The sequence below is a fragment of the Oncorhynchus masou genome, chromosome 15 (assembly GCF_036934945.1).
Source record: "Oncorhynchus masou masou isolate Uvic2021 chromosome 15, UVic_Omas_1.1, whole genome shotgun sequence".
NCBI classification, from domain to species: domain Eukaryota; kingdom Metazoa; phylum Chordata; class Actinopteri; order Salmoniformes; family Salmonidae; genus Oncorhynchus; species Oncorhynchus masou.
Genome location: NC_088226.1, coordinates 65979545 through 66005442, shown reverse-complemented (window position 1 = coordinate 66005442; position 25898 = coordinate 65979545). Strand labels below are relative to the sequence as shown.

The 25898-nt window shown below is 41.4% G+C and overlaps 3 protein-coding genes across 5 annotated transcripts; all 3 read right to left on the bottom strand.

Moving 5' to 3' along the window:
* Positions 1 to 516: 516 nt before the first annotated feature.
* Positions 517 to 3507, bottom strand: LOC135556681 (zinc finger and SCAN domain-containing protein 21-like). Of its 3 annotated transcripts, XM_064990066.1 has the most exons (3): positions 3059 to 3507; positions 2179 to 2949; positions 2014 to 2099 (listed from the first exon to the last, which is right to left on the bottom strand). In XM_064990066.1, exons 1-3 carry the CDS (start codon positions 3240 to 3242, stop codon positions 2092 to 2094), a joined length of 963 nt encoding a protein of 320 aa, XP_064846138.1. In that variant the 5' UTR covers positions 3243 to 3507; the 3' UTR covers positions 2014 to 2091. The 3 variants fall into 3 exon arrangements, with proteins under 3 accessions (XP_064846136.1, XP_064846137.1, XP_064846138.1); XM_064990064.1 differs by having other exon boundaries at positions 517 to 2949; XM_064990065.1 differs by having other exon boundaries at positions 517 to 2949; positions 3071 to 3507.
* Positions 3508 to 6315: 2808 nt separating this feature from the next.
* Positions 6316 to 12555, bottom strand: LOC135556680 (kxDL motif-containing protein 1-like). Its single transcript, XM_064990062.1, has 5 exons — positions 12343 to 12555; positions 11826 to 11933; positions 10988 to 11140; positions 9403 to 9449; positions 6316 to 8784 (listed from the first exon to the last, which is right to left on the bottom strand). Exons 2-5 carry the CDS (start codon positions 11918 to 11920, stop codon positions 8516 to 8518), a joined length of 564 nt encoding a protein of 187 aa, XP_064846134.1. The 5' UTR covers positions 11921 to 11933; positions 12343 to 12555; the 3' UTR covers positions 6316 to 8515.
* Positions 12556 to 12839: 284 nt separating this feature from the next.
* On the bottom strand, positions 12840 to 25648 carry LOC135556679 (SIN3-HDAC complex-associated factor-like). Its single transcript, XM_064990061.1, has 6 exons — positions 25513 to 25648; positions 23395 to 23522; positions 22971 to 23070; positions 22689 to 22812; positions 22027 to 22177; positions 12840 to 16079 (listed from the first exon to the last, which is right to left on the bottom strand). Exons 2-6 carry the CDS (start codon positions 23520 to 23522, stop codon positions 15815 to 15817), a joined length of 768 nt encoding a protein of 255 aa, XP_064846133.1. The 5' UTR covers positions 25513 to 25648; the 3' UTR covers positions 12840 to 15814.
* Positions 25649 to 25898: the final 250 nt, after the last annotated feature.

The following is a 25898-nucleotide window of genomic DNA, read 5'->3' as shown; positions in this document are numbered from 1 at the left end:
CTCCTGTGGACACTGGAGGGCACATAAGCACAAAGTAACCAATATGGTTAACACTACTTTAGAAACTTCAAAACAGATATAATGTGACAGTTTAACATATTGGCAAAATGTAAACCTTTAAAACAAACATGTTTTATGTATAAATGGAGGATGTGGGTTCAAATGGCTTAGTGTCATTCATAACTAATGAGCAGACTCCTGTAGCTCAGAAATCCACTACCTGCTCTCTGATAGACGGCGATGGGGAGTTCTTAGGTTCAAGCAGTAACTCACAGTGGTGGGAAAAGTATCCAATTGTCATACTTGAGTAAAAGAAAAGATACCGTAATAGAAAATTACTCAAATAAAAGTGAAAGTCACCCAGTAAAAGACTGCTTGAGTAAAAGTCTAAAAGTATTTGGCTTTAAATATACTTATGTATAAAAAGTAAATGTAATTGCTCAAATATACTTAAGTATCAAAAGTAAAAAAAAAAATATATACTTTTAAATTCCTTATATATAGCAAACCAGACGGCACCATTGTATATTTTTATTTGCGGTTAGCCGGGCACACTCCAACACTCACACTGCAACAAACAGACAATTTACAAACAAATCATTTGTGTTTTGTGAGTCCACCAGATCAGAGGCAGTAGAGATGACCAAGGATGTTATTTTGATCAGCGCGTGAATAGGAACCATTTGTTTTCCTGCTAATAAGCATTCAAAATGTAACGAGTGCTTTTGGGTGTCAGGGAAAATGTATGGCATAAAAAACACATTATTTTTTAAAGGATTGTAATGGAGTAAAAGTTGAAAAAAATATAAGTAGTAAAGTAAAGATACCCCCAAAAACTCCTTAAATAGTCATTTGAAGTAATTTAACTTAGTCATTTTACACCACTGGTAATTCAGTCATATATTATTCATCCAAGAGTATTGTCCTGAGGAGCATCTACCTATCGCCTTCTCCATGCCCCTGGCACTTTCACTGATTTCACTCTGAGCTGCAGAAGAGTCTGGATTTGCTTCAGAAAATGGCTGAGAGACACTGGTTGCTTCTGATTCTCTATAGTCCTCTCCGTCAGGTTGTGTTTTGATCATTTCAGTTGTCGTCCTGGGTAGTGTCTCTCTCTGTCTGTTAGAATGCACCTCTACATTTTCTGTCTGAGGACTTTCCCCAAACACCACATTATCATGTTTCCTCCATCTTGTGACCATTGTTAATGTAACTTTGTAGGAGTTCCATAATAAACATTTTAAAAACTCTGCAATCATTGCACCTATACAATGCTTCTGTGAGTCCTCATGTCCACTTTCAGATTGATGCCAGTAATGAATACTTTTGTATTTTCTCTCCTGTGCAAACCTTCATGTGCATTGACAGATTACCAGCAATGCTGAATCCTTGAGAAGCATCCAGCTGCAGATTATGCGGTCTGAAGCTGCCTGTCTCAGATGGTATTATTGCATCTCATGGTATGCAGTCTGAACTCCAGCCGTAACATAGTAAACGTTTTCTTGTGTCCCTCCGTTTTGTATGACGTTACATTTCTATGTATGAATTTGTATCGGTCCCTCCAATTCGTGTGATATGAATTTAATTAATATAGGTTACAAATGTGTGGCTAACGTTAGCTAGCTGGCTACATGTCAGTAGCTCTGGTCCAGGGCGTCATGTTATGTGTGTTAGTATCGTAGTGGTAAAAGTTGGGAGAAGTTGCAGAGTATAAATTGGCTACACTAGGTGGCTACACTCGCGAGCTAGCTTTAGCTAGTAATGTTAGCTAGCTCTCTGTCAGGATTCGACATCCTGTCTCAGCTCATATGTCTCACAGCGTGTGTGTCCTGAGAAGGTATTTGCTGGAGCCAGAACCTATTGGAATCCTTTGCCACAATCAGGGCAGCGATATGGATAATCCTGTGTAAATTCTAGTGTGTTTTTTCAGACCACCGCTGGTGCCGAATCCTTTGCCACAATCAGGGTGATACAGTTGTTCTCCCGAGTGTCTCCGCGTGTGTCTTTTCAGACCACCGCTAGTGCTGAATCCTTGGCCACAATCACAGCAGCGATATGGTTTCTCCCCTGTGTGGATCCTCATGTGCTCTGTCAGTTTACTGTTACAGGAAAAATATTTACTACAAACATGGCAAGAAACATTAGCTGCAATGTGAGTTTGGAGGTGATCTTTCTTACTTTCTGAGGACTCCATACTTTTCCCGCAGACACCACATTGATGATCTTTATCCCCTGTATGGGTTTTAACATGTCTAATTAATGTACTCATGTAATTAAAAAACTTGCCACACACCTTGCAACAACAGGGAGAAGCAAAACTTTGCCTGTGTGATTTCAGATGGGACAACTGTGTGGATGTGCTGCCCATAGTAGTGATACAGGAGTTTTGCCCTTTTACCATATGTTTTCTCTTTGATTTGATTGGCTTAAAACCTCTCGCAGGTCCTCCCTTCTCCATGCCCCTGGCACTTTCACTGTTTTCACTCTGAGCTGCAAAACAGTCTGGATTTGCTTCAGAGAATGGCTGAGAGACACTGGTTGGTTCTGATTCTACATAGTTCTCTCGGTCAAGTTGTGTTTTGATCAGTTCAGATGTAGTACTGGGTAGAGTGTCTCTCTCTCTGTTTTCTTCCTTTTGGGTTTGATAGAGATGTGAGGGGTGAGTTGGGTACTCATCACAGTCACTTTTCACATAGGCGGGAGTGAAAGTGGAGTCTATGGTATCTGCCTCAAGCCCTTGAAGCTGCTCTTCTTCCCGACTGGTCCCGATTTCCTCCGGTTCCTCTTTGATCTGTGTGGGCTGTGGGTCCTCCTGCCTCAGACTGGTGTTCCACTCGAGCTGATCAGGCTCTTTGATCTGTGTGGGCTGTGGGTCCTCCTGCCTCAGACTGGTGTTCCACTCTGGCTGATCAGGGGGAATCTCCACTTCAGAGAAGGAGAGAGAGGGGTCTGGAGGAAGAGAAGCGAAAGGAAGAAACTGTTAACTCAATGCTGACTCACTTTGGCATTGCTTCTTTTGTCCAATAACATTATGATTTAGCAAGTTAGACAAACGTACCGAGTAACACACCTGCCCTGCGTAGCTTTATCTCAGGTTGAAGAACTATGTCGAGCAGCCTTTGTAGACGGACAACTTCCTCCTGATACTCTACTATAGTTTTTTCAACGACCCCGAATATCTCCTCGGCAGCATATGTTAATCTCTCGTTGAGAAAAACCCTCAACAACTGTATGTTAGACATTTTTACTTGTTAGATAACGCGAGTTGCTAGCTAACGTCTGGGTTGTTTTCGTCACTAATGTAACACCGCTGATGAATGATTAACACAGTCACAAAGTCATAATTGTTGCTAAACTCCGCTATTTCTACAATTTATGTTATTAAAAACTTATTTTAAGTGTAACCCTTCCCTTAAATAATTACCAAAAAGAACATATTGTAGCCAATGATGTCTTTGTGGCTGTAATATCTAGTGTGAAACCGTCGTTTTCATCATGCGCAGAATCAGCGACAAAGACCTCCCAGAATCAGCGACAAAGACCTCCGGTGACAATAAATCATTTGCGCTCTTGTCGTAAACGAGTACATACATTTCTCTATCGCCACCTGCTGGAGTGGAGTGTGGCAAAGGTTTGGCTTATCAGAGGTGGAACCTGATGAAATTGAGTTACACTGACAAAACACATCCTCCGTGATTCTTTGCGAAACATAAACAATAAAACAAAACAATGAAAGTACATAATTAACAATAGATTAAGAGCATTTGAAAAAATGTATTTAAAAAATGGTTCAGTGATACTGCTATCAACTACAAGAGCCTTATTTAAATTCAACCTGTTTGGCCTTTATAGTACTTTAGATGTGTAACACATTGTATGGATTGGTGATTAGATAACTGCCAAACATTTCAACAGTCTCCAATGTTTCATAATCGTGCAAAACTGTCAGAGCACAACAAATTGGCCAGTGTTACCTAGTGTTGATTTTTCAGTGTGGATTCAGGTGTTACATTGGGACTGTAAGTGTTAAACTAACACTCAGTGGTGTAATATAACCCCAATGTTGAGGTTGATTGTGTCAGTGTTACTCTGTGGAGAGTAAAATAGTCCCACAAAACCACACCCATCATTATCAGATTTCCCAGCATGCTCAACTGCAGGGAGAAATTTTTGTTTTGAATATCTGTGTTTTTGCATGTACATTTATTTATGGATTAATCTTATGTTACACAAAGATAAAACATAAAAAATCTGAACTAATCCAATCAGTTAGTTAGATTTATTGCACCCGTTACTGAAATGGTGTAGGTAGTCTCCTCACAATGTTCTTAGCCCTGACAGTCATTCTGAATGCAGGTTGAAGGTGAATACAATTTAAACTGTTGGATATCCTAACTCTGTCTGGATTCCAATAGGAATTACAGACCACTTTGAAAGCCATCATAATGTGACTTGCATGCCTGATGTGGCCTGTAAACCAGGAGGTTCCTAACACTGTGTTAGGGTAAAACGTGGCCATCAAAGTAAGGCCTTTAATAATGCATTGTCCTAAGGAGTTTCATTTTATATTATGTATGCCTAAAAACTGATTTGGTAAGATCCACAGTACAGATAATGAATTAATTCAGCACCCATGTCCCTCTCACTAACAAATAATCATGGATGGTAAACTCTACAATTTATTTGAAAAGTCAAGGCACACTGGGGAGTTATATTGGAGGCTTGGCGTAGGGGGGGGGGGGGGGAATACTTTCAATGTGTTGTTTTTGGCCATCTGTGAGTGGAAGTACAAGTTTAAGTGGTATACAGTTATGTTAAAGTTTGAACTTGTTTGCTGCCAGTCCTAAAGGCTTTGTAAATATGTACATAAGAGCATGTGGCATAAAATACATACAAATATTATTGTAATATCGTTAATCAAACATTGCACTTCCTAGTGTGAAAAATACTATGTCAGGTGTTAATTGACTAACACTGACAAAGTATAACAGCATCAGCAGTGTTAATTTAACATTGGAAGATGTGGACCTGTATAGACACTGGCCCAGTTTTAAATGCAACACTGTCCGAGTTCTGTATTGAGACACTTAACATGTTATTCGGCCTACTTTTCCCTCATAGTGAATATTGGAATCAAGCTCATAGACGTAATAACAAAAAATGTTTAGGATTGTCTCTGATCCTCTAGACACCTGAGGACACATAAGTACAAAGTAACCAATATTGTGAACACCACTTTAGCAACACAATCCCTTGGTTCTTCAAACCTTAAAAAAGGTTGACTTACTGTCAGGGAATGCATCATTAAACTGTAGGTATGCCTTTCTCAGGTTGCTCCTCAACAGTAGTTTTAGACTAATTTGCCCTTCAAATAAAGACATTTTTTCCAACTGTCATCGCTTATGTACCAATTTTCCATTGTTTCCTTTGAGTCCTGTGAAACTCCCTTAACTTTGGGACAGGTAAAATCCTATGCATCTGTCATTTTTTGGGGCTTTTTGGGCCATAGCCTTTTATTTGCCAAACTCTTGTATTATCTTTTAGATGGTCCAGAGTTGGTGCCAAAATAATTTGTATTTTCCTTCTGCAATATGCACAATTTTGTATCAACTGGGCAAATCATTTCAATGCCACTTTCCTGCCTCATGTCAAACAGTGACAGGCAATCCATTTCCTTCCTCATTGTATTTTGGATTTAGCTCAACTTCCTTTTACTCTACTTTCTGATGGTTTCAACAACAAAAAATGTGTATCGGAGATTCCCCAATAGAAGACATGGATTGACGCTTTCAAGCTCTTGCGCAGTCTTCATTTTGGTTGTCATGGCGAATGTTCAACTGGTGCATGACCTGTGGAGAACAATAAAAGATGAAGAGACCCAGCACACTGCATTGTACAGTTTGCACCCATTTTAATTATTTGACGATTTCACAATATTTTGATGACCCACCTGGCCTGGTTTAAACATGGTCCTCAGGAAGCTTTTTACAAGGTGCACAAATGCTAAACCCAGGTACAAATGGAGCATAGGGGAATGTGGAAACTAAGGACCATAAGATTAGATTCAAATGTGCATTGGTCTCAAAAAAGTTACATCTACTGTATGAAAATCCACAAGGTGGTAACTTGTTTATTAGCATATAGTAATGAGCTGTGTGTTAGAAATGCTGTTTCAAAGATATCAATGTAGTTGTAATATTTGAATGAGTTGTAATGATGTCAGTCATAGCTGAGCATGGGCTTGGAGATGCTAGGCTAGTATTCTCGAGTGCCAGATGCATGTCAGAGTGGTGGGATACAAGGTACATCAAAAGCTTGAGTCGTCATATTTTAATAATTTAACTGTTAAACAAACCAATTCATATACTTCAGCAATTCAAGTAAATACACAACATTTTCCGATTTGATACTGATAAACACTTAGAGCTTCAGCTAGCCACTTAAATCGAGAGATCATTTACAGATTTACAATGTAGCCTAGTACTTGAGTACAAGTTATTCCAACAAAATTAAATAGCATATCTGAGAAACAATGGAGAACAATAATACTGAATGAACTCTTCTACGGAGCAACTCACATTTTACATGTTTAAAAACAAAGTCTATTTGCGGTGTGATGTTTCAGTAGGGTAAACCACATTTGAGGTATGAAATTACTCAAAAACAAAAACATATTTTGGCAGGCCGTAACCATTGATTAAAAGCTGGCTTCCAATAGGCTTGCCCATGCCCAGAGTTCACCACCTCATTAAAGGAGTACAATATTTCCAAGCTAAACAAATAATGATAGAGAGAGACTCTCCTGTGTACACAAACCATGAATAACTGGGGGGCAGTCCTCCTGGGTCAGCAGTAAAGGATTCAGTTCATCAAAACAACACCAATTCAAGTATCTTCTTCAATGCTTAGGTGAGAGTGCTGGACAAGCATATCTTCAAAAAGGGATGTACGTTGTACTCTAAGAGTCTTGGCGGTTACAGGTGAACAGCAGTCAGACTTGACTAGCCAGATAGCGGGTCAAAACTCAAAAGCGAATCAATCACATTGACCTTCTGCTGCAGCTTGGGGCTTCTACACTAAATTACCAAAAGTATGTGGACACCTTATTGTCACAAAATCATGGGCATTAATATGGTGTTGGGCCTCCCTTTGCTACTAGAACAGCATTCACTCTTCTGGGAAGACTTTCCATTAGATGATGTACATTGCTGAGGGAATTTGCTTCCATTCAGCCACAAGAGCATTAGTGAGGTCGAGCATTGATGTTTGGCGATTAGAACTGGCTCGCAGTTGGGGTTCCAATTCATCCCAAGGTGTTCGATGAGGTTGAAGTCAGGGATCTGAGCAGGCCAGTCAAGTTCTTCCACACCAATCTTGACAAATAATTTCAGCATGGACCTCGCTTTGTGCACGGGGGCATTGTCATGTTGAAACAGGAAAGGGCCTTTCCAAAATTGTTGCCACAAAGTCGAAAGCACAGAATCGTCTAGAATGTCATTGTATGCTGAAGTGTTAAGATTTCCCTTCACTGGATCTAAGGGGCCTAGCCCGAACCATGAAAAACAGCCCCAGACCATTATTCCTCCTCCATCAAACTTTACAGTTGGCATTATGCATTGGGGCAGGTAGCGTTCTCCTGGCATCCGGCAAACCCAGATTCTTCCGTCAGACTACAAGATATGAAGCGTGATTCATCACTCAAGAGAACGCATTTCTCCTGCTCCAGAGACCAATGGTGGCGAGCTTTACACCACTCCAGGCGACGCTTGGCATTGCGCATGGTGATCTTAGGCTTGTGTGCGGCTGCGCGGCCATGGAATCCCATTTCATGAAGTGCCCAACGAACAGTTCTTGTGCCGACGTTGCTTCCAGAGGCAGTTTGGAACTCAGTAGTGAGTGTTTCAACTATTTTTAAGCGCTACGTGCTACAGCACTCGGCCGTCCCATTCTGTAAGCTTGTGTGGCCTACCACTTTGCAACAGAGCCTTTGTTGCTCATAGACGTTCCCACTTCACAATAAGAGCACTTACAGTTGACCGGGAAAGCTCGAGCAGGGCAGACATTTTCTGAACGGACTTGGAAAGGTGGCATCCGATGACGGTGCCATGTTGAAAGTCACTGAGCTCTTCAGGAAGGCCATTCTACTGAAACTGTTTGTCTATGCATGGCGGTGTGCTCGATTTTATACACCTGTCAGCAAAGGGTGGGGCTGAAATAGCCGAATTGACTACTTTGAATGGGGTGTCCACAAACTTTTGTATATAGGAGTATCTAATCTACAGCTACTGAGCCAACCCAAGGCCTAGGCTTGTGTTACAGAGGCTCTACTCTGGAGGTACTGAATAGAGTCCTAGGCCGGGCTTACGAAGGTTCTACTCCACAGGCACTGAATAGAGCTCTAGGTCTGGTTACGAAGGCTCTACTCTGCAGGTACTAAGTAGAGCTCTAGGTCTGGGTTACGAAGGCTCTACTCTGCAGGTACTAAGTAGAGCTCTAGGCCTGGGTTACGAAGGCTCTACTCTGCAGGTACCGAGTCCGGACCCTCATCCCTCAGCACGCCCATCTCAGGGCTAGGCAGGGCTGGGTCAGAGGTAGGCGTGTCAGCCTGCTCCTGGGAGAGGTCTTCGGAACACCGGCTCACGGTTGGGGAAATGACGTCGGGGCTCGTGTCACATGACTCCGTGCTCTGCTCCGACATGGCAGTGGTGATCGTCGCGGCAACGCTGGGCGGGATGAGATCAAAATCGTCGTCGTCCTCCTCCAGGATAGGCGACTCGTGGACGTCTATGGGGAAGAGGGAGAGACTCAGGGTGAGTCTCAGTCTAAAGAGGCCTCCATCTACACTCATTGTAAAAAAAAACAGCACCTGTCCAATTTCTTTCCCATAATTTCAGATAGAGGAAAGGAAAATAATTAATGCAACTTAACACTATCAAGATGTACCCTCAGAGAGGCACTGAGAAGGACTTACTGTGGCGTCTCTGGTCATGTGTGTTTTGTCCTATACTTTCTTTTTAATCGCAGCCCCTGTCCCCATAGGAGGCCTTTTGGTAGGCCGTCATTGTAAATAAGAATTGTACTTAACGGACTTGTTAAATAAAGGTTAAATTTAAATAAAAAAAATACAAATAAAAGTAGATTGAATTGAAACATTGAATTCAGTTACTTGACAAAGTGTGATGTGTAGCGCTAACTAAAGGGCTCTTTAGAATGTAGAAGTATGTAGAATTAAGTGCAAAAAGACACTCCATTGCTGTGTTTACATAATGTTGTCTCATCTTGTTAAGCCCGCAACACACAACACAAAAACACTGAAAAATGTATGATTAGCAACTATTTACAGTAAACAACATTTGTTTGTCAGCCAATGTTGCTGTCATGACTGTAAAATGTCAAACTCACTGCTGAAGGCCTCTGGGTACTGCTTGGCGATCTTGCCCTTTAACGTCCTGCGTGGACAAAATAGAACCATGAATAAATGGATTATGTTCTCATTACAGAAGGAAACCAAGGTTAGAGCAATAATTGTGTGACTACTCCCATGAGCGAGTGTAAAAATTGGACTAGGAGAGTGATTGACTGAAAGTTCCCATTCGTAGTCGGTATAAAGTTCGCTTAGAGGAAATCTACAATCCACTAAGAGTATAGACAATCCAATAAGCCAAGGGTTTGTTAAACAACCCCTTGCCCCTTATACTTGGAACTTCAAGTACAGTGCATTTGGATTCAGAGGCCTTGACTTTTTCCACATTTTGTTATGTTACAGCCTTATTCTAAAATGGATTACATTTTTTTGCCCCTCACCAATCTACATACCCCATAATGACAAAGTGAAAAAAGGTGAGATATTTATGCAATTTAAAAAAACAGAAAAACCTTATTTACCTAAATAAATAGAAAGAGCTGCATCCTGTTTCCATTGATCATCCTTGAGATGTTTCTACAACTTGGAGTCCACCTGTGGTAAATTCAATTGATTGGAAATTATTTGGAAAGGCACACACCTGCCTATATTAGGTCCCACAGTTGACAGTGCATGTCAGAGGAAAAACCAAGCCATGAGGTCGAAGGAATTGTCTGTAGGGCTCCGAGACAGGATTGTGCCGAGGCACAGATCTGGGGAATGGTAGCAAAACATGTATGCAGCATTGAAGGTCTCCAAGAACACAGTGGCTGCCATCATTCTTAAATGGAAGAAGTTTGGAACCAACCGAGACTCTTCCTAGAGCTGTCCGCCCGGCCAAACTGAGCAATCATGGGAGAAGGGCCTTGGTCAGGGAGGTGACAACCCGCTTTGAGTTTGCCAAAAGGCACCTAGAGGACTCTGACCATGAAACAAGATTCTCAGTCTGATGAAACCAAGATTGAAATCTTTGGCCTGAATGCCAAGCATCACATCTGGAGGAAACCTGACACCATCCTTACGGTGTAGGATAGAAACCTCCCAAATACAGGTGTGCCAAGCTTGTAGTTTCATGCGTTCATGAGGCTGTAATCGCTGCCAAAGGTGCTTCAACAAAGTACTGATGTAACGGATGTGAAACGGCTAGCTTAGTTAGCGGTGCGCGCTAAATAGCGTTTCAATCGGTGACGTCACTTGCTCTGAGACCTTGAAGTAGTGGTTCCCCTTGCTCTGCAAGGGCCGCGGCTTTTGTGGAGCGATGGGTAACGATGCTTCGTGGGTGACTGTTGTTGATGTGTGCAGAGGTTCCCTGGTTCGCGCCCGGGTATGGGCGAGGGGACGGTCTAAAGTTATACTGTTACATCGAGTTAAAGGGTTTGAATTTTTTTTTGTAATACGTTTGCAAAAATTTCTAAACCTGTTTTCAGATCTACAGAAATGTTTAGGGGGTAAGTCTTGGGGTTATTTTTGTAGAGAATTGTGATGCTAGAGGCCGGGGCTATAGGTAGTCCATTATCTTACGTAGAATGAGGACATCTGTGGGAAGACAATGGGGGTTGCCTAGTATTAGGCCAGGTCCTTCACCTGATTCTCCTAAAGATGCTGTCCAAGTCTTTCTTCATCTCCACCAGGGTGCGCGTGTGAAGCAGGAAGTGTTCATTCATCTGCAGCAGCCGCACGTTGGACAGCCCGTTGAAGTTGATTAGCATCTCATTGGTCTTCTCAAAGCGGTCCAGCCTGGAAGAGGAGCAAATAATGAGCGAGATAAATAGGCCTAAATGTTTTATTTACCTTTATTTAACTAGGCAAGTCAGTTAAGAACACATTCTTATTTTCAATGACGGCCTAGGAACAGTGGGTTAACTGCCTGTTCAGGGGCAGAACGACAGATTTGCACCTTGTCAGCTCGGGGGTTTGAACTTGCAACCTTCCGGTTACTACTACTTTCGGTTTAGGGGCGGCAGGGTAACCTAGTGGTTAGAGCGTTGGACTAGTAATTGGAAGGTTGCAAGTTCAAATCCCCGAGCTGACGAGTTACACATCTGTCATTCTGCCCCTGAACAGGCAGTTAACCCACTGTTCCTAGGCAGTCATTGAAACTATAAGAATGTTCTTAACTGACTTGCCTAGTAAAATAAAAATAAATAAATAAAACTAGTCCAATGCTCTGGTCCAACGCTCTAACCACCAGGCTACCCTGGTGTTAAATTTGTATCGAGCTGTGTCAAAGCTGTGCCTATTTTGCCGTAGTCTACCCACACTGACTGCTAACCAATGTTGGGTTGTATTTGACTAACAAATCAGTGAGTGCAAGGCCACCCATCAAGACACCCTTGCAGACAGTCTGCCCTCTGTGAGAAATATCAATAAATCCAGCAGATGTACAATGTGGACTGTGCTGTAGTTCAGACTAGCCACTCACATGTGCCTTTGGGCTTGGATGATGGCGTTGACATCCTCCGCGTTTACCATACTGAGCATTCTGTTACAGAACATTCCAGAGGCTGTAGGTTCCATGGTGCTGGTGATACTGGAAAGCAGTTGGAAAATAAATGCTACACCATCAAGTGCTAATACATGAATGTCAAACTAAGCTAGCTAGCTATGCGTTTATCACCAAATAAACAAAGATAGCTAACAAATGAGCCTGTTGTGGTCAAGAAATGCTATGGGCATTGGCAAGATGCAAGGCTCATTAGGCGTCATCTAGAAATAAATGTTTGTTTAGCCAGATCGCTAACCATGTAAAAATCTGTCGTTCTGCCCATGAACAAGGTAGTTAACCCACTGTTCCTAGGCTGTCTTTGTAAATAATGTGTTCTTAACTGACTTTAAAAAAAATCAATTTAAAAAAACGTTAGCTGGTGCAGAATACTAGCTAACGTTACCTAAGTAGAAAGACAGACCATAGACAAGCAACGTTAGCTAACAACACTTACGACAGGTTCCAAACACGTTATATCCGTGAATTTTCTTCAACACTTGAACGGAAATATACACGTTTACATTAAGCTACTGTCAGTCACTTCCATAACTGAAGCTAACTGCAATTTAGCAGGCTGTGGCAGAGAAACATTTCTTAGTTTGGGGAAACCGAACGCTTCGCCGCACTTCAGTGCTGTGAAAAATGTTTATCACATGACTGCAAATGCATGTCAGTCATTTCCGGTGGAAAACTAAAGCTTGTTTAAATATCTAATTTGTGGTGTTGAATTTACGAATTGTTTAAAATTATGTCGGGGTTTTCCCCTCTATTGGGCGAGTATAAGTGTTTATGCCGCGTTCAAGACAACTCGGAAATATCCGACTTGGAAACTCGTATAAAATAGTTCTCTTGAATGTGGGACTAGATTTAGCCCTGAAACAGATTAAAGGAGCATACAGGGTTTTTGGGAATATAATAATCATGCCAAAAACATAAAATCCAGACTCAAACTCACAAAATTACTTTTATTGAAAGACTAGTAAAAAAAAAGAAAGAAAAAAAGTACATCATCATGTATAAAAATACAAAATGTCTAGAGCAAACTTGGTAAATAAATGCAAGTGCATTGCAACAATACATGCATGTAGCGCTAAAGCACTAAAGCTATTTTAAGAAATGCACAATTGTAAATTGCTCTGGTGAAGAGCGTATCCTAAATGACAAATGTAAAGCTAAGTCGACTTAAATTATATTCAGGTCATATGCAACATCACAGGGAAAAGATGAGAGAAAAGTAAAGTTTTATTAATATACATCTAATTAAATTCATATTTCAACATTCTGGATACCTGATACGGAGGTACAGGTCCAATCAAATGTTTGTTTATAACATAATAAATTACTACACGATAATGTAGATTTAAAAAAAAGACAAGTATTGATCCCAATATTTCACAAATATTGTTATAAATTGTGAATTTCTGACTAGAACACTGCTCGTTTAAGAGCTACATTAAAGCTAACCATATGACAGAACTACCAAACTTTGAATGTAACATCTTTAAGTTATTACAGTGAGAAACCAGAATACAGTAATATGGGGAAAATGCTGTAATACAAATAAATATGAAATAAATAACAAAAACTGAACTAGAAAGCCGTCACCTTCCATTTAAATATTTACACATACATACAATCCTCCCTATGTTATGGATCATTAAAACAAACCGATTTTAGTGTCCTTTTAATGCCACTAATAGCCTACAAAATACATTGAAATTATCAGTTTTGCATTTCAAATTGAATTAATTTAATTGTGCTTTGGTTGTTTGATGTATGCTAGTATATCGTGGTTGCTTAACTAACCAAGGAATGAGGAATCCTAAGTTCAGAACATAATAAGTCTTCAAAAGTATAAAATGATTAAATAAAGATCAATAGCATTGATATACTGTATGTATCACAAGTAGGCCATCCATTTAAATCTGAAACACCACAAGAGGCAATGTGGTTTAAATTACGTGGAAGTCCTGCAAAAAACAAAAACACTAATACGCAAACCGTTTCCTCAAAACAATCAAAAGAACAATACACTTACTGACGATGGGGGTGCAGATGTAGAATGTTGTGCTCATGTGGAGAGAGAACACTTAGAGGGTTTGATTTCTGAGGCCACCCATACATGAAATGTATGCATGCATTACTAAGTCGTTTTGGGTAAAAGTGTCTGCTAAATGGTATACATTACATTGTAGGTATAGGTTGTTGCAGTAGATACACTGTTTGTGTGTATGTATGTATGCATGTGTGTGAGTTGGTTCTTCTATACTTGTGGGGATTGAAAACCCCCCAAAAGGATAGTAAATGAATGGAAATTCTCCATCGTGGGGACATTTCCCACATCCCCATGAAGACAAAGGCTATTTTAAATTCAGGGGTTAGGTTTAGGGTTACAATTAGAGTTATGGTAAGGGGTTACTGGTTAGGTTTAGGGTTACGGTAAATTGGATTTGGAATGGAAATAAATGTTAGGTCCCCACGAGGATAGAAGAACAAAACGTGTGTGTGTGTGTTAATTACATCATCCTGTCCCCTGACTGACAGTAAGAAAAACTCAAGTATAAAAGTGTACCACGCTCTAGAACTCTAGAAGGAATAGGTCATGATCTGAACTGGTCACGATTGTATTTGCTGGTGTATAATACAGCAGATGAGACAATTTTGCAAATTTGTTCCCCCTTTTAAATTAAACAATACTTTGTGGCTTCGGGGCATTATGTCTGGAAAATACAAATAAGACTTCCACAAAAATTGTAGTTATGCTTTTAAGGCCATGCAATAGCTTATTAGACTTATGCATCTGATCTACAGATATTCTGGATGAGAGGGGTTATTTTCTTCGGCATTCATGCAAAACTCACTAATGTGTTGCTTCTCTTCATTTTGAAAGCCTAAGGCCTCCATTAACATATAATAAGCAGGAGAAAACTCAAACTTGCACTAACTATTATGTCTCAAAAGGGACATTTTACAATTTTCAACTTCATATTCATCATCTCCAGCACCACCTCAACAAATGTGAGAAAAAAAAGCACGCTTCGATGTTGTGTAGTTATAAAGATAGAGGAAGAAAAGTGTTTCTGATTTAATCCAGAAACACTTTTGACATGATCAGGTAGTTCGTTTCCTAACATTTGCCTGCTCATAATTGTTTTTAAAAAGATTCACGATGTCAAACGTTTTTCATCCGGAATCCAGATGGTGTGCGTCCTTTAGACTACAAAACATAGACACCTGCCGTTTTTAAATATGTTGATGTTGGGGTGATGCTGGAGATAATAAATGTCAAGTTGAACCTTTTTGAAATGTCCCTTTAATATCATCCCTTAGTACCAACACTGACAAAACACTGGCGCTGCCTTCCCTCACTAAATTAAGGCTGGTGTATTGGCTGTTGGTGGTGTATTGACTGTTGGTGCTGTGAATAGGCCTTTCTCAACCGAGGCCGATATATAAATATATACAGGCCCATATAAAGAATCAATTTAAAAAATGGTATAAATGCAAATGTGTTTCAGTATAATACAAGTGCTACTGTACGACTGTAACCTGTAAAAGGTATGCTGGTGATCAGTCAGAGCTACAGCATTTCATGTCAAGGAGAAAAACACACCAAGAAAGGTGTTCGAACATTTGCAACACGTAGGTACTACATGACTTGCCCAATAAGAAAAGCAAATTTTCCGTTGCATGCCCGGCCTAACGAACATGAACCCAGGACAAGGAGAATACCAAGTACAAGACCTGATGGTTTAGTCAGTCCACAAGTTACCAAACTAACAAACAAAATTACTGAAAAAAAAGTCAAAATGGGTTTCAGCTGCTCGTTGACTGAAGGAAATCAGACCTAACTCATTTTTATAAGCGCTTGTAAACCAGAAGCACTCCCAAGGCTTCCTCAAAGATGCACACACTGTGATGCAGCGTCACCAGTCTCCCTCCTCAACAGTCTGAGGTGTTGTCATGGTGACCTGTAGCTGAGGAGTCTCTAAGCTCTTCTGGCTGTTTGACCTCTTCACCTCCTCCGTCACTTCTACCACCTCCACCTCTTCTTCCTCGTACCCTTCCTCCTCCTCCTCCTCCAGCTCCTGCCGTTGCTGTTTCTTGCGGCAGCAGGGCTTGAAGAGGTGGGGGTCGATGAGCACCTCCCCAAACCGGCCCTTGTAGATGATCCCACAACACACCCTCTGCCTAGAGGAGGAGCAAAGGGGCATGGGATTATTCCTGTGATACAGACAGTACATCCAACCATTCGAGATACAGACAATTATTGTTACAGACACTAAGCATGTGCACATATAAAATACAAAATAAATCCTCCTTCGATGGCTCATCTTTCTTTCTCTTGCTTTCTCTTTCATTCATTCTTTCCTCGCTTTTATCTAACTACCAGAGCAGTGGTGAGGATGAGCATCTGGTGAAAATTAACAAGGAAGCTTCCAGGCTGGAGAATACAGATGCAGTGTTCTGTTAGGAGGCTCATGAGCTCACAGCACACACACACACCACTGCATTGTGTGAAGTTTATTGTTTTTAAATACTGGGAAAGAGTGGCCACTCACATACAGGCCATAAAGGATAATGAATTAATGATGTACCACCTTATCGACTGAAGACTGTATGAAACTGTATGAGTGTTATCAGACATGGGGGACACAGGAAACAAGTTACAGTCACTCAGATACAACCTACGGACACATTCTTCCTGTTTATCATCCTCACTATCATTGTTCTCAGAGGAATAAACCCACTTCAAAACCCTTGTGACCATGGATATGGGAGGCTGCACATGGATCAGAAGACTTCCCACATTTGTTCCGCACTAAATCAATACAAACACTGACTAAATAAGTACAGACAATCTACCAGAACAAAAAAATATATATATTTTAAGTAGGGAAAATGTATTAAATGAAACGTTTGGACAAGGCAGTCATGAACATTCTACATCTCAGAGTTTGCAGGACAGAAAGGGATGTTTTTCCCCAGACCCAGATTAAGCCTCGACTTCATATACCTGTATAATTCTGTGTTTCCAAACATTGCTGCACAAGGGCGATGCGCACAAGTTGGTGGTAGAGCACGGGGGAGTTGTTATAGAATGCCAGCAAAAAAAAGCCTATATTTACATGTTGCTTATGAGTAAATTTCACTCTACTTTTGGATTATAATTGGATTTTTAAGGCTCGTATGAATGTCCTGCTTAAAAGAATGTTTGTGTCATCATCGCAAATAAACTGCATTGTACTTAAAAAAAAAAGTTAAACTTCCAACCAGTAAAACGGCTCTTTGGCTAGCTTTTGTAACAGCCTATGTCAATAAGCGTTAGCATTCTAGCTAACAACTGCTGCATCCAAAATAGTTATTTTGCTAAATTCACAACCAAATATAATCTTAGCAACTGTTCAAGCAAGAATCAAAACATCATTGTAGCGTATGAGAACCTAAAAAAGTGAATTTGTTCAGGAGTAATAAAAATGTAAATCAAGGCTGTTGAAAATGCGCAGATGGCTTTCTTACTGAAACCAAGAGTCGCGCACATCTGTGAGTGACGTCAGTGTGGCGTGGACTGGAAAGGGGTCGATTGCACTTTCAATGGATATTTTCAGTCCGGGACAAGGTTTAAACTGTGTCCCGGGAAACTGGCCCATACTGTCTATCAGGGCATGTATAGTAAACAAAAACATAAAACGCAACATGCAACAATTTCAAAGATTTAATGAGTTGCAGTTCATACAGTGGGGCAAAAAAGTATTTAGTCAGCCACCAATTGTGCAAGTTCTCCCACTTAAAAAGATGAGAGAGGCCTGTATCTTCAACTATGACAGACAAAATGAGAATTTTTTTCTCCAGAAAATCACATTGTAGGATTTTTGTTGTTGTTGAATTTTACCCCTTTTTCTCCCCAATTTCGTGGTATCCAATTGTTTTTAGTAAGCACTATCTTGTCTCATCGCTACAACTCCCGTACGGGCTCGGGAGAGACGAAGGTTGAAAGTCATGCGTTATCTGATACACAACCCAACCAAGCCGCACTGCTTCTTAACACAGCGCCATCCAACCCGGAAGCCAGCCGCACCAATGTGTCGGAGGAAACACCATGCACCTGGAAACCTTGGTTAGAGCGCACTGCGCCCGGCAGTTTATCTCAATACTTTGTTATATACCCTTTGTTGGCAATGACAGAGGTCAAACATTTTCTGTAAGTCTTCACAAGGTTTTCACACATTGTTGCTGATATCTTGGCCCATTCCTCCATGTTGATCTCCTCTAGAGCAGTGATGTTTTGGGGCTGTTGCTGGACAATACGGACTTTCAACTCCCTCCAAAGATTTTCTATGGGGTTGACCTCTAGAGACTGGCTAGGCCACTCCAGGACCATCTCCTCCGTTGCCCGGGCGGTGTGTTTGGGATCATTGTCATGCTGAAAGACCCAGCCACGTTTCATCTTCAATGCCCTTGCTGATGGTAGGCGTTGTTACTTTGGTCCCAGCTCTCTGCAGGTCATTCACAAGGTCCCCCCGTGTGGTTCTGGGATTTTTGCTCACCGTTCTTGTGATCATTTTGACCCCACGGGGTGAGATCTTGCGCGGAGCCCCAGATCGGGGAGATTATCAGTGGTCTTGTATGTCTTCCATTTCCTAATAATTGCTCCCACAGTTGATTTCTTCAAACCAAGCTGCTTACCTATTGCAGATTCAGTCTTCCCAGCCTGGTGCAGGTCTACAATTTTGTTTCTGGTGTCCTTTGACAGCTCTTTGGTCTTGGCCATAGTGGAGTTTGGAGTGTGACTGTTTGAGGTTGTGGACATGTGTCTTTTATACTGATAACAAGTTCAAACAGGTGCCATTAATACAGGTAACGAGTGGAGGACAGAGGAGCCTCTTAAAGAAGAAGTTACAGGTCTGTGAGAGACAGAAATCTTGCTTGTTTGTAGGTGACCAAATACTTATTTTCCACCATAATTTGCAAATAAATTCATAAAAAATCCTACAATGTGATTTTCAGGATTTTTTTCTCTAATTTTATCTGTCATAGTTGAAGTCTACCTATGATGCAAATTACAGGCCTCATCTTTTTAAGTGGGAGAACTTGCACAAATGGTGGCTGACTAAATACTTTTTTGCCCCACTGTATAAGGAAAACATTAAAATTAAATAAATTCATTAGGCCCTAATCTATGGATTTCACATGACTGGGAATACAGATATGCATCTGTTGGTCAGATACCTTAAAAAACAGTATGGCATGGATCAGAAAACCAGTCCGTATTTGGTATGACCAACATTTGCCTCATGCAGCGTGACATTTCCTTCGCATATAATTGATCAGGCTTTTGATTGTGACCTGTGGAATGTTGTCCCACTCCTCTTCAAAGGCTGTTTAATGATGCTGTATATTGGCAAGAAGAGGAACACGCTGTCGTACACGTCAATCCAGAGCATTCCAAACATGCTCAATGGGTGACTGGTGAATATGCAGGCCATTGAAGAACTGGGACATTTTCAGCTTCCACGAATTGTGTACAGATCCTTACGTCATGGGGTCGTGCATTATCATTCTGAAACATGAGGTGATGGCGGCTGATAAATAGCACGACAATGGGCCTCAGGATCTTGTGGTGGTATCTCTGTGCATTCAAATTGCCATTGATAAAATGCAATTGTTTTCTTTGTCCGTAGCTTGTGCCTGCCCATACCACAACTCCACTGCAACCATGGGGTACTCTGTTCACAATGTTGACATCAGCAAACCTCTCACCCACACGACTCCATACACATGGTCTGCGGTTGTGAGGCCGGTTGGACATACAGTGCCTTGCGAAAGTATTCGGCCCCTTGAACTTTGCAACCTTTTGCCACATTTCAGGCTTCAAACATAAAGATATAAAACTGTATTTTTTGTGAAGAATCAACAATAAGTGGGACACAATCATGAAGTGGAACGACATTTATTGGATATTTCAAACTTTTTTAACAAATCAAAAACTGAAAAATTGGGCGTGCAAAATTAATCAGCCCCTTTACATTCAGTGCAGCAAACTCTCTCCAGAAGTTCAGTGAGGATCTCTGAATGATCCAATGTTGACCTAAATGACTAATGATTATAAATACAATCCACCTGTGTGTAATCAAGTCTCCGTATAAATGCACCTGCACTGTGATAGTCTCAGAGGTCCGTTAAAAGCGCAGAGAGCATTATGAAGAACAAGGAACACACCAGGCAGGTCCGAGATACTGTTGTGAAGAAGTTTAAAGCCGGATTTGGATACAAAAAGATTTCCCAAGCTTTAAACATCCCAAGGAGAACTGTGCAAGCGATAATATTGAAATGGAAGGAGTATCAGACCACTGCAAATCTACCAAGACCTGGCCGTCCCTCTAAACTTTCAGCTCATACAAGGAGAAGACTGATCAGAGATGCAGCCAAGAGGCCCATGATCACTCTGGATGAACTGCAGAGATCTACAGCTGAGGTGGGAGACTCTGTCCATAGGACAACAATCAGTCGTATATTGCACAAATCTGGCCTTTATGGAAGAGTGGCAAGAAGAAAGCCATTTCTTAAAGATATCCATAAAAAGTGTTGTTTAAAGTTTGCCACAAGCCACCTGGGAAACACACCAAACATGTGGAAGAAGGTGCTCTGGTCAGATGAAACCAAAATTGAACTTTTTGGCAACAATGCAAAACGTTATGTTTGGTGTAAAAGCAACACAGCTCATCACCCTGAACACACCATACCCACTGTCAAACATGGTGGTGGCAGCATCATGGTTTGGGCCTGCTTTTCTTCAGCAGGGACAGGGAAGATGGTTAAAATTGATGGGAAGATGGATGGAGCCAAATACAGGACCATTCTGGAAGAAAACCTGATGGAGTCTGCAAAAGACCTGAGACTGGGACGGAGATTTGTCTTCCAACAAGACAATGATCCAAAACATAAAGCAAAATCTACAATGGAATGGTTCAAAAATAAACATATCCAGGTGTTAGAATGGCCAAGTCAAAGTCCAGACCTGAATCCAATCGAGAATCTGTGGAAAGAACTGAAAACTGCTGTTCACAAATGCTCTCCATCCAACCTCACTGAGCTCGAGCTGTTTTGCAAGGAGGAATGGGAAAAAATTTCAGTCTCTCGATGTGCAAAACTGAGAGACATACCCCAAGCGACTTACAGCTGTAATCGCAGCAAAAGGTGGCGCTACAAAGTATTAACCTAAGGGGGATGAATAATTTTGCACGCCCAATTTTTCAGTTTTTGATTTGTTAAAAAAGTTTGAAATATCCAATAAATGTCGTTCCACTTCATGATTGTGTCCCACTTGTTGTTGATTCTTCACAAAAAAATACAGTTTTATATCTTTATGTTTGAAGCCTGAAATGTGGCAAAAGGTCGCAAAGTTCAAGGGGGCCGAATACTTTCGCAAGGCACTGTACTTTCAAATTCTCTAAAATGACGTTGGAGGCGGTTTATGGTTGAGAAATTAACATTCAATTCTCTGGCAACAGCTTGGTGAATATTCCTGCAGTCAGCATGTCAATTGCACGCTCCCTCAAAACTTGAGACATCTTTGGCATTGTGTTGTGTGATAAAACTGCACATTTTAGAGTGGCCTTTTATTGTCCCCAGGACAAGGTGCACATATGTGATGACCATGCTGTTTAATCAGCTTCTTGATATGCCACACCTGTCAGGTGGATGGATTATCATCTCGACAAAGCAGAAATGCTCACTAACAGGGATGTAAATGTAGCCGATGTGAAATGGCTAGCTTGTTAGCGGTGGTGCACACTAGTGGCGTTTCAATCGGTGACGTCACTTGCTCTGAGACCTTGAAGTAGTGGTTCCCCTCTAAGGCTTTTGCGGAGCGATGGGTAACGATGCTTCGAGGGTGACTTGATGTGTGCAGAGCGTCCCTGGTTCGCGCCCAGGTCGGGGCGAGGGGACGGATATAAAGTCTATACTGTTACATAAACAAAATACAACACAAAATTTGAGAGAAATAAGATTTTTGTGCGTATAGAACAATTATGGGATCTTTTATTTCAGCTTATGAAACATGGGATCAACACTTTGCATGTTGGGTTTATATTTCTGTTCAGTGTAGTTTACTGGGAAGATCCTCCAGCCTTACCTCTTCCAGTAAGTGAGGTCCAGGAAGGAGAAGACAGGGGAACGGCTGGAGCCAGGGGAGAGTTCTGTGTCAGTGCCCTCGTCTGAGGGGTTGCTGTAGCTGGGAGACTGGGCCGGCGAGGCACTGGACGTGGTGCTGTGGGCATCAGAGTCTGGAGAGGCGGTAGAACCATAGATGAAGTAAGCTTTACAGTAGTGTACATTATTTGGTAGAATGGAGCAGGGGTATGTTCAGAGTGGGAATGTCACACAAAGTTTGAAACATCTCATCTGCCAGAATATTTACATAATAATTAGGTGGGTGCTTATATTTGTTTTATACAAGCGTGTATAATATGCATGCGTGAATTGAAATTGTGCTATTTTGCATATCCCAACTCCCCCTGAGACACCCTCGGAAAGTGGGGCCACGGCCAGCCATTATCAATGGCGACACTGGAGCAATTAGGGTTAGTTGCCTTGTAGGCTCAGGGATTCGAACTAGCAACCTTTTGGTTACTGGCCCAATGCTCTAACTGCTAGGCTACATGCGGGTTGGCTACAATACAAGGATACATGGGACACCTGAAAAGCACTGAGATTGGGTCCTTATGGTTACATTGATCTACTACTGAAGTGGTCAAACCCCATTATGTTTATGGTTGCATTGTGAACAGGACATACTGTTTCTCTTCAGCTCTTTCTGCAGTCGGCTGATCTCTCTTGGCCTGGCTCTCTTGGAGAGGGACTTCAGCTTCTTTGGCCTGGAAGACATCTTTAGGCTGGGGCCTCCTCGGGCATCAACCACCTAAGATAAGAGAGGAGGGGAGAGAAGAAGAGTAGAGAGGGGGATAAGAAAGAAAAGGAGATGGGAGGATAGGAGCTCCTCTCTTTTTGGTGTTATTCATAACCATTTTCAACAGACAGGTGAGTGGTGAAGAGGAGATCAAGACATGTGGAGCTTACATGATTCCAGCTCTTCTTAGACCCCACTGGGAGTTTCTTCCATCGTTTCACCAGGAGAACACAGGCATTGCAGATTTCACCAGACCGAGTTTCACACAATCTACATGAGGGGAAAACATGTGAAATATGGGTTAAGCAGGACAGCGTGAACAATGCCAAGATTATGGTTCCTAATGTCATTACATTTTGGTTACCAGGACATATTTTATTTTTATTCAAACAATTTTAGATTAATTCACATGTAGTTGTCAACTCATAGGGACACTTTTGTAATTGTGAGTGTGTGTGTTTGGGATGCAGCAAGTTATTTAAAAAAACAACAACTATATTTTGTACAATGCCTGCAGCAGACTACAGTCATTCTATTTTTACAACGTGGAAATAGACTATAAAGCCGCGGTAATTGTCAGAAATTATTCCTTACCCGAAACAGCTCGTGAAGTCCTTCTCGTACCGCTTGCTATCCGTGAAGCGCGAGCTGGAAGACTTGGCGCGGCAGATGCAACAGCCGTCTAAACTCCGGTACATCTTCGGCTTGTGAAAGCCAAACATCTGTTTTCGAAAACAAAACAGCAAAGGCAATTTTCAGTTTATTAAAATGAAAAATATATATATATATATGCAATAATCATAATGAGAAGGATTGGCCTATAACAGGCGATGGTTAGCCTACATGCCTGTTACATTTTGAGGTTATATATATTCTCCACATTAATGGCTTATTCAAACGTTATGCTAAATATAATAACATTTCAATGTGTTTCTATATGGAGATGGTTGATATAGCTGACTTTCAATATTGTTTAGACGGTTCGCGAAATAAAGCGCGCTAGATGAAAGTGAGCGCCATACGCTGACCCAAATGGGACTGAATATAGGTCAGCTGTCTGCACGTCAGACAGATAATGTCCCCCTGCCGCCGCGCTCTTATCGCCCTCTGAGATTTGCATAGCTCCCGCACCGATATGGCAAAATACAACATATCATAAGCTAGGGCAAACCTGTAAACTCTGGTGTTGATGCTAAAGGAAAAACTCGCCTGACCAGTAAATGAAAGAGGCTAATGTGATGAGACCTGCTTGTGTGAATACCTCGTGGTGCAATAAATTGTTGGTGCAATAAATTGTTAAAAAAAATGTAAAGTAAAATAAAATGGGGGTATGGTTTAATTCTAATCGACATTTAAAGTAGATTTTATCTTATGTTGCCATGCAAACCCCATCACTAAGCACACGGAGGCCTTCAAAATAATCATGCGGCAAAACCGTGAGCCGCGCCCCCCATGCTACTTGTTTTGCCAACGAAGCGGCAGTCCTTCGGGTCTCTTGACAATGCAGTGGTACGACCAGACAGTAGCAGGATAATACAGTAGGCCTGTGTGCGGTAACTCTACATGGCAACACACTTCAAAGGTGGGGAAGGGGGAATGAGGGCGGGGTGTGTGATGCGCTATCATGTGCGAAATATTTCGAATTTTAAAGTTGTAAAACTGACTTAACATCGTTAATCATTCAAACTGACTGTTTAAAAACTAAAAACTCCTCGGTCATGATAAAAAAAAAGAACCTTTCCACCGAGGAAAGAGTACTGTAAATCGATACGTTCACCGCCCACTTTCGCCAGGAAGCATGGCACACGAGCAGCCTCATGCGCACCCATTTTAAACGGAACCTTTCAACCCGTCGTCGGTCGTCTACCAGTCCATAAACTCGATTGTCGATGACACAACCGCATTATCAAACTTATTTCAGAAAACGGACATATTCCCCTCCAAAACGATACAACCATACATCGGAACAGTCTTGTAATGTGATCTTTACCCTTTGTTATTTAAGCGATGCCGCGTCACTTGGCCAGTGCACCTCCAAACACGCACCAAGTTCAACGCTTCGGTTTCTAACAGTGACAACGTACTTCAGTGTTATCGAATTGTGGTTTAACCTTGCCATCATTTGGTTAGGCTACTACTTGTTTTGTCGTGATAGATGCATCCATGAATGTGTTGACACACGGAGTAATCGCGTATAAACTCATCTCGGGTGGGCGTGATGGGAGCTAGAACTTGGGCATTAGTTGCATCAGTATACTATGCAGTCATTAATCAGAAACGGAACATGCATATTTCAACATTGCAAACTTAGAAATGGAGTTGGAAGCTATGAATTCACCTATTCAAAAATCACAATTAAAACGAATTAATCATCAATACACCATACAATATTGTACAAGGCATAGAGCTAAACAATCAATGGGATACAATGCGTTTAGGGCCAAATCTGCATTAAACATGGTTGCAATCGTATTACCAATTATTATTTCAATTTAAACTAGCCTATAAAAAAAGTGGTAACATAGTAGGCATATGGTAGGCTTATAAATGCTTAATTCTAACGGTGACATCGATGTTAATTGTTCTCCCTCAAGTGGACAACAACTCGAGCTTACTTGTTTTGAATCATAGCCTACAATAGCCAAGCAAACAGACACCAAAAGCTTGCACAGTTTGAGTAGCTTCTTGTACAATAGCCAACACAATTCTTACCTTGATGCAAATCGAACGTAGTTGATACAAAGTAATAACCTTGAACACGAGTCGTTACAATGTAATTACTCTCACAATTCACCAGCAACCAGCTCTCTGTTGTTGACGTCTCTCTGGCTGTGTCTGGGACTGTGTAGTTGTGGACTCACTGCGCGTGCGCTCCATCAACGCCTCCATTTTCTGATTTTCTTCAATCAACCTAATTTGCATAAATGGCTGACGTTTCAGTGCGTCTGCGGTCTGCTGGCCTTATAAGGATGGGAACATTGCGCGGGAAGAGGGGGCTCGTCTCTCGTTGCTATGGCACAGTGGAGAACGTAAGCAAAGAGGCGGAGCCAATCGTTTTACTATGGAATGCCAGATGGCTTGTGCAATTATGATGGTCA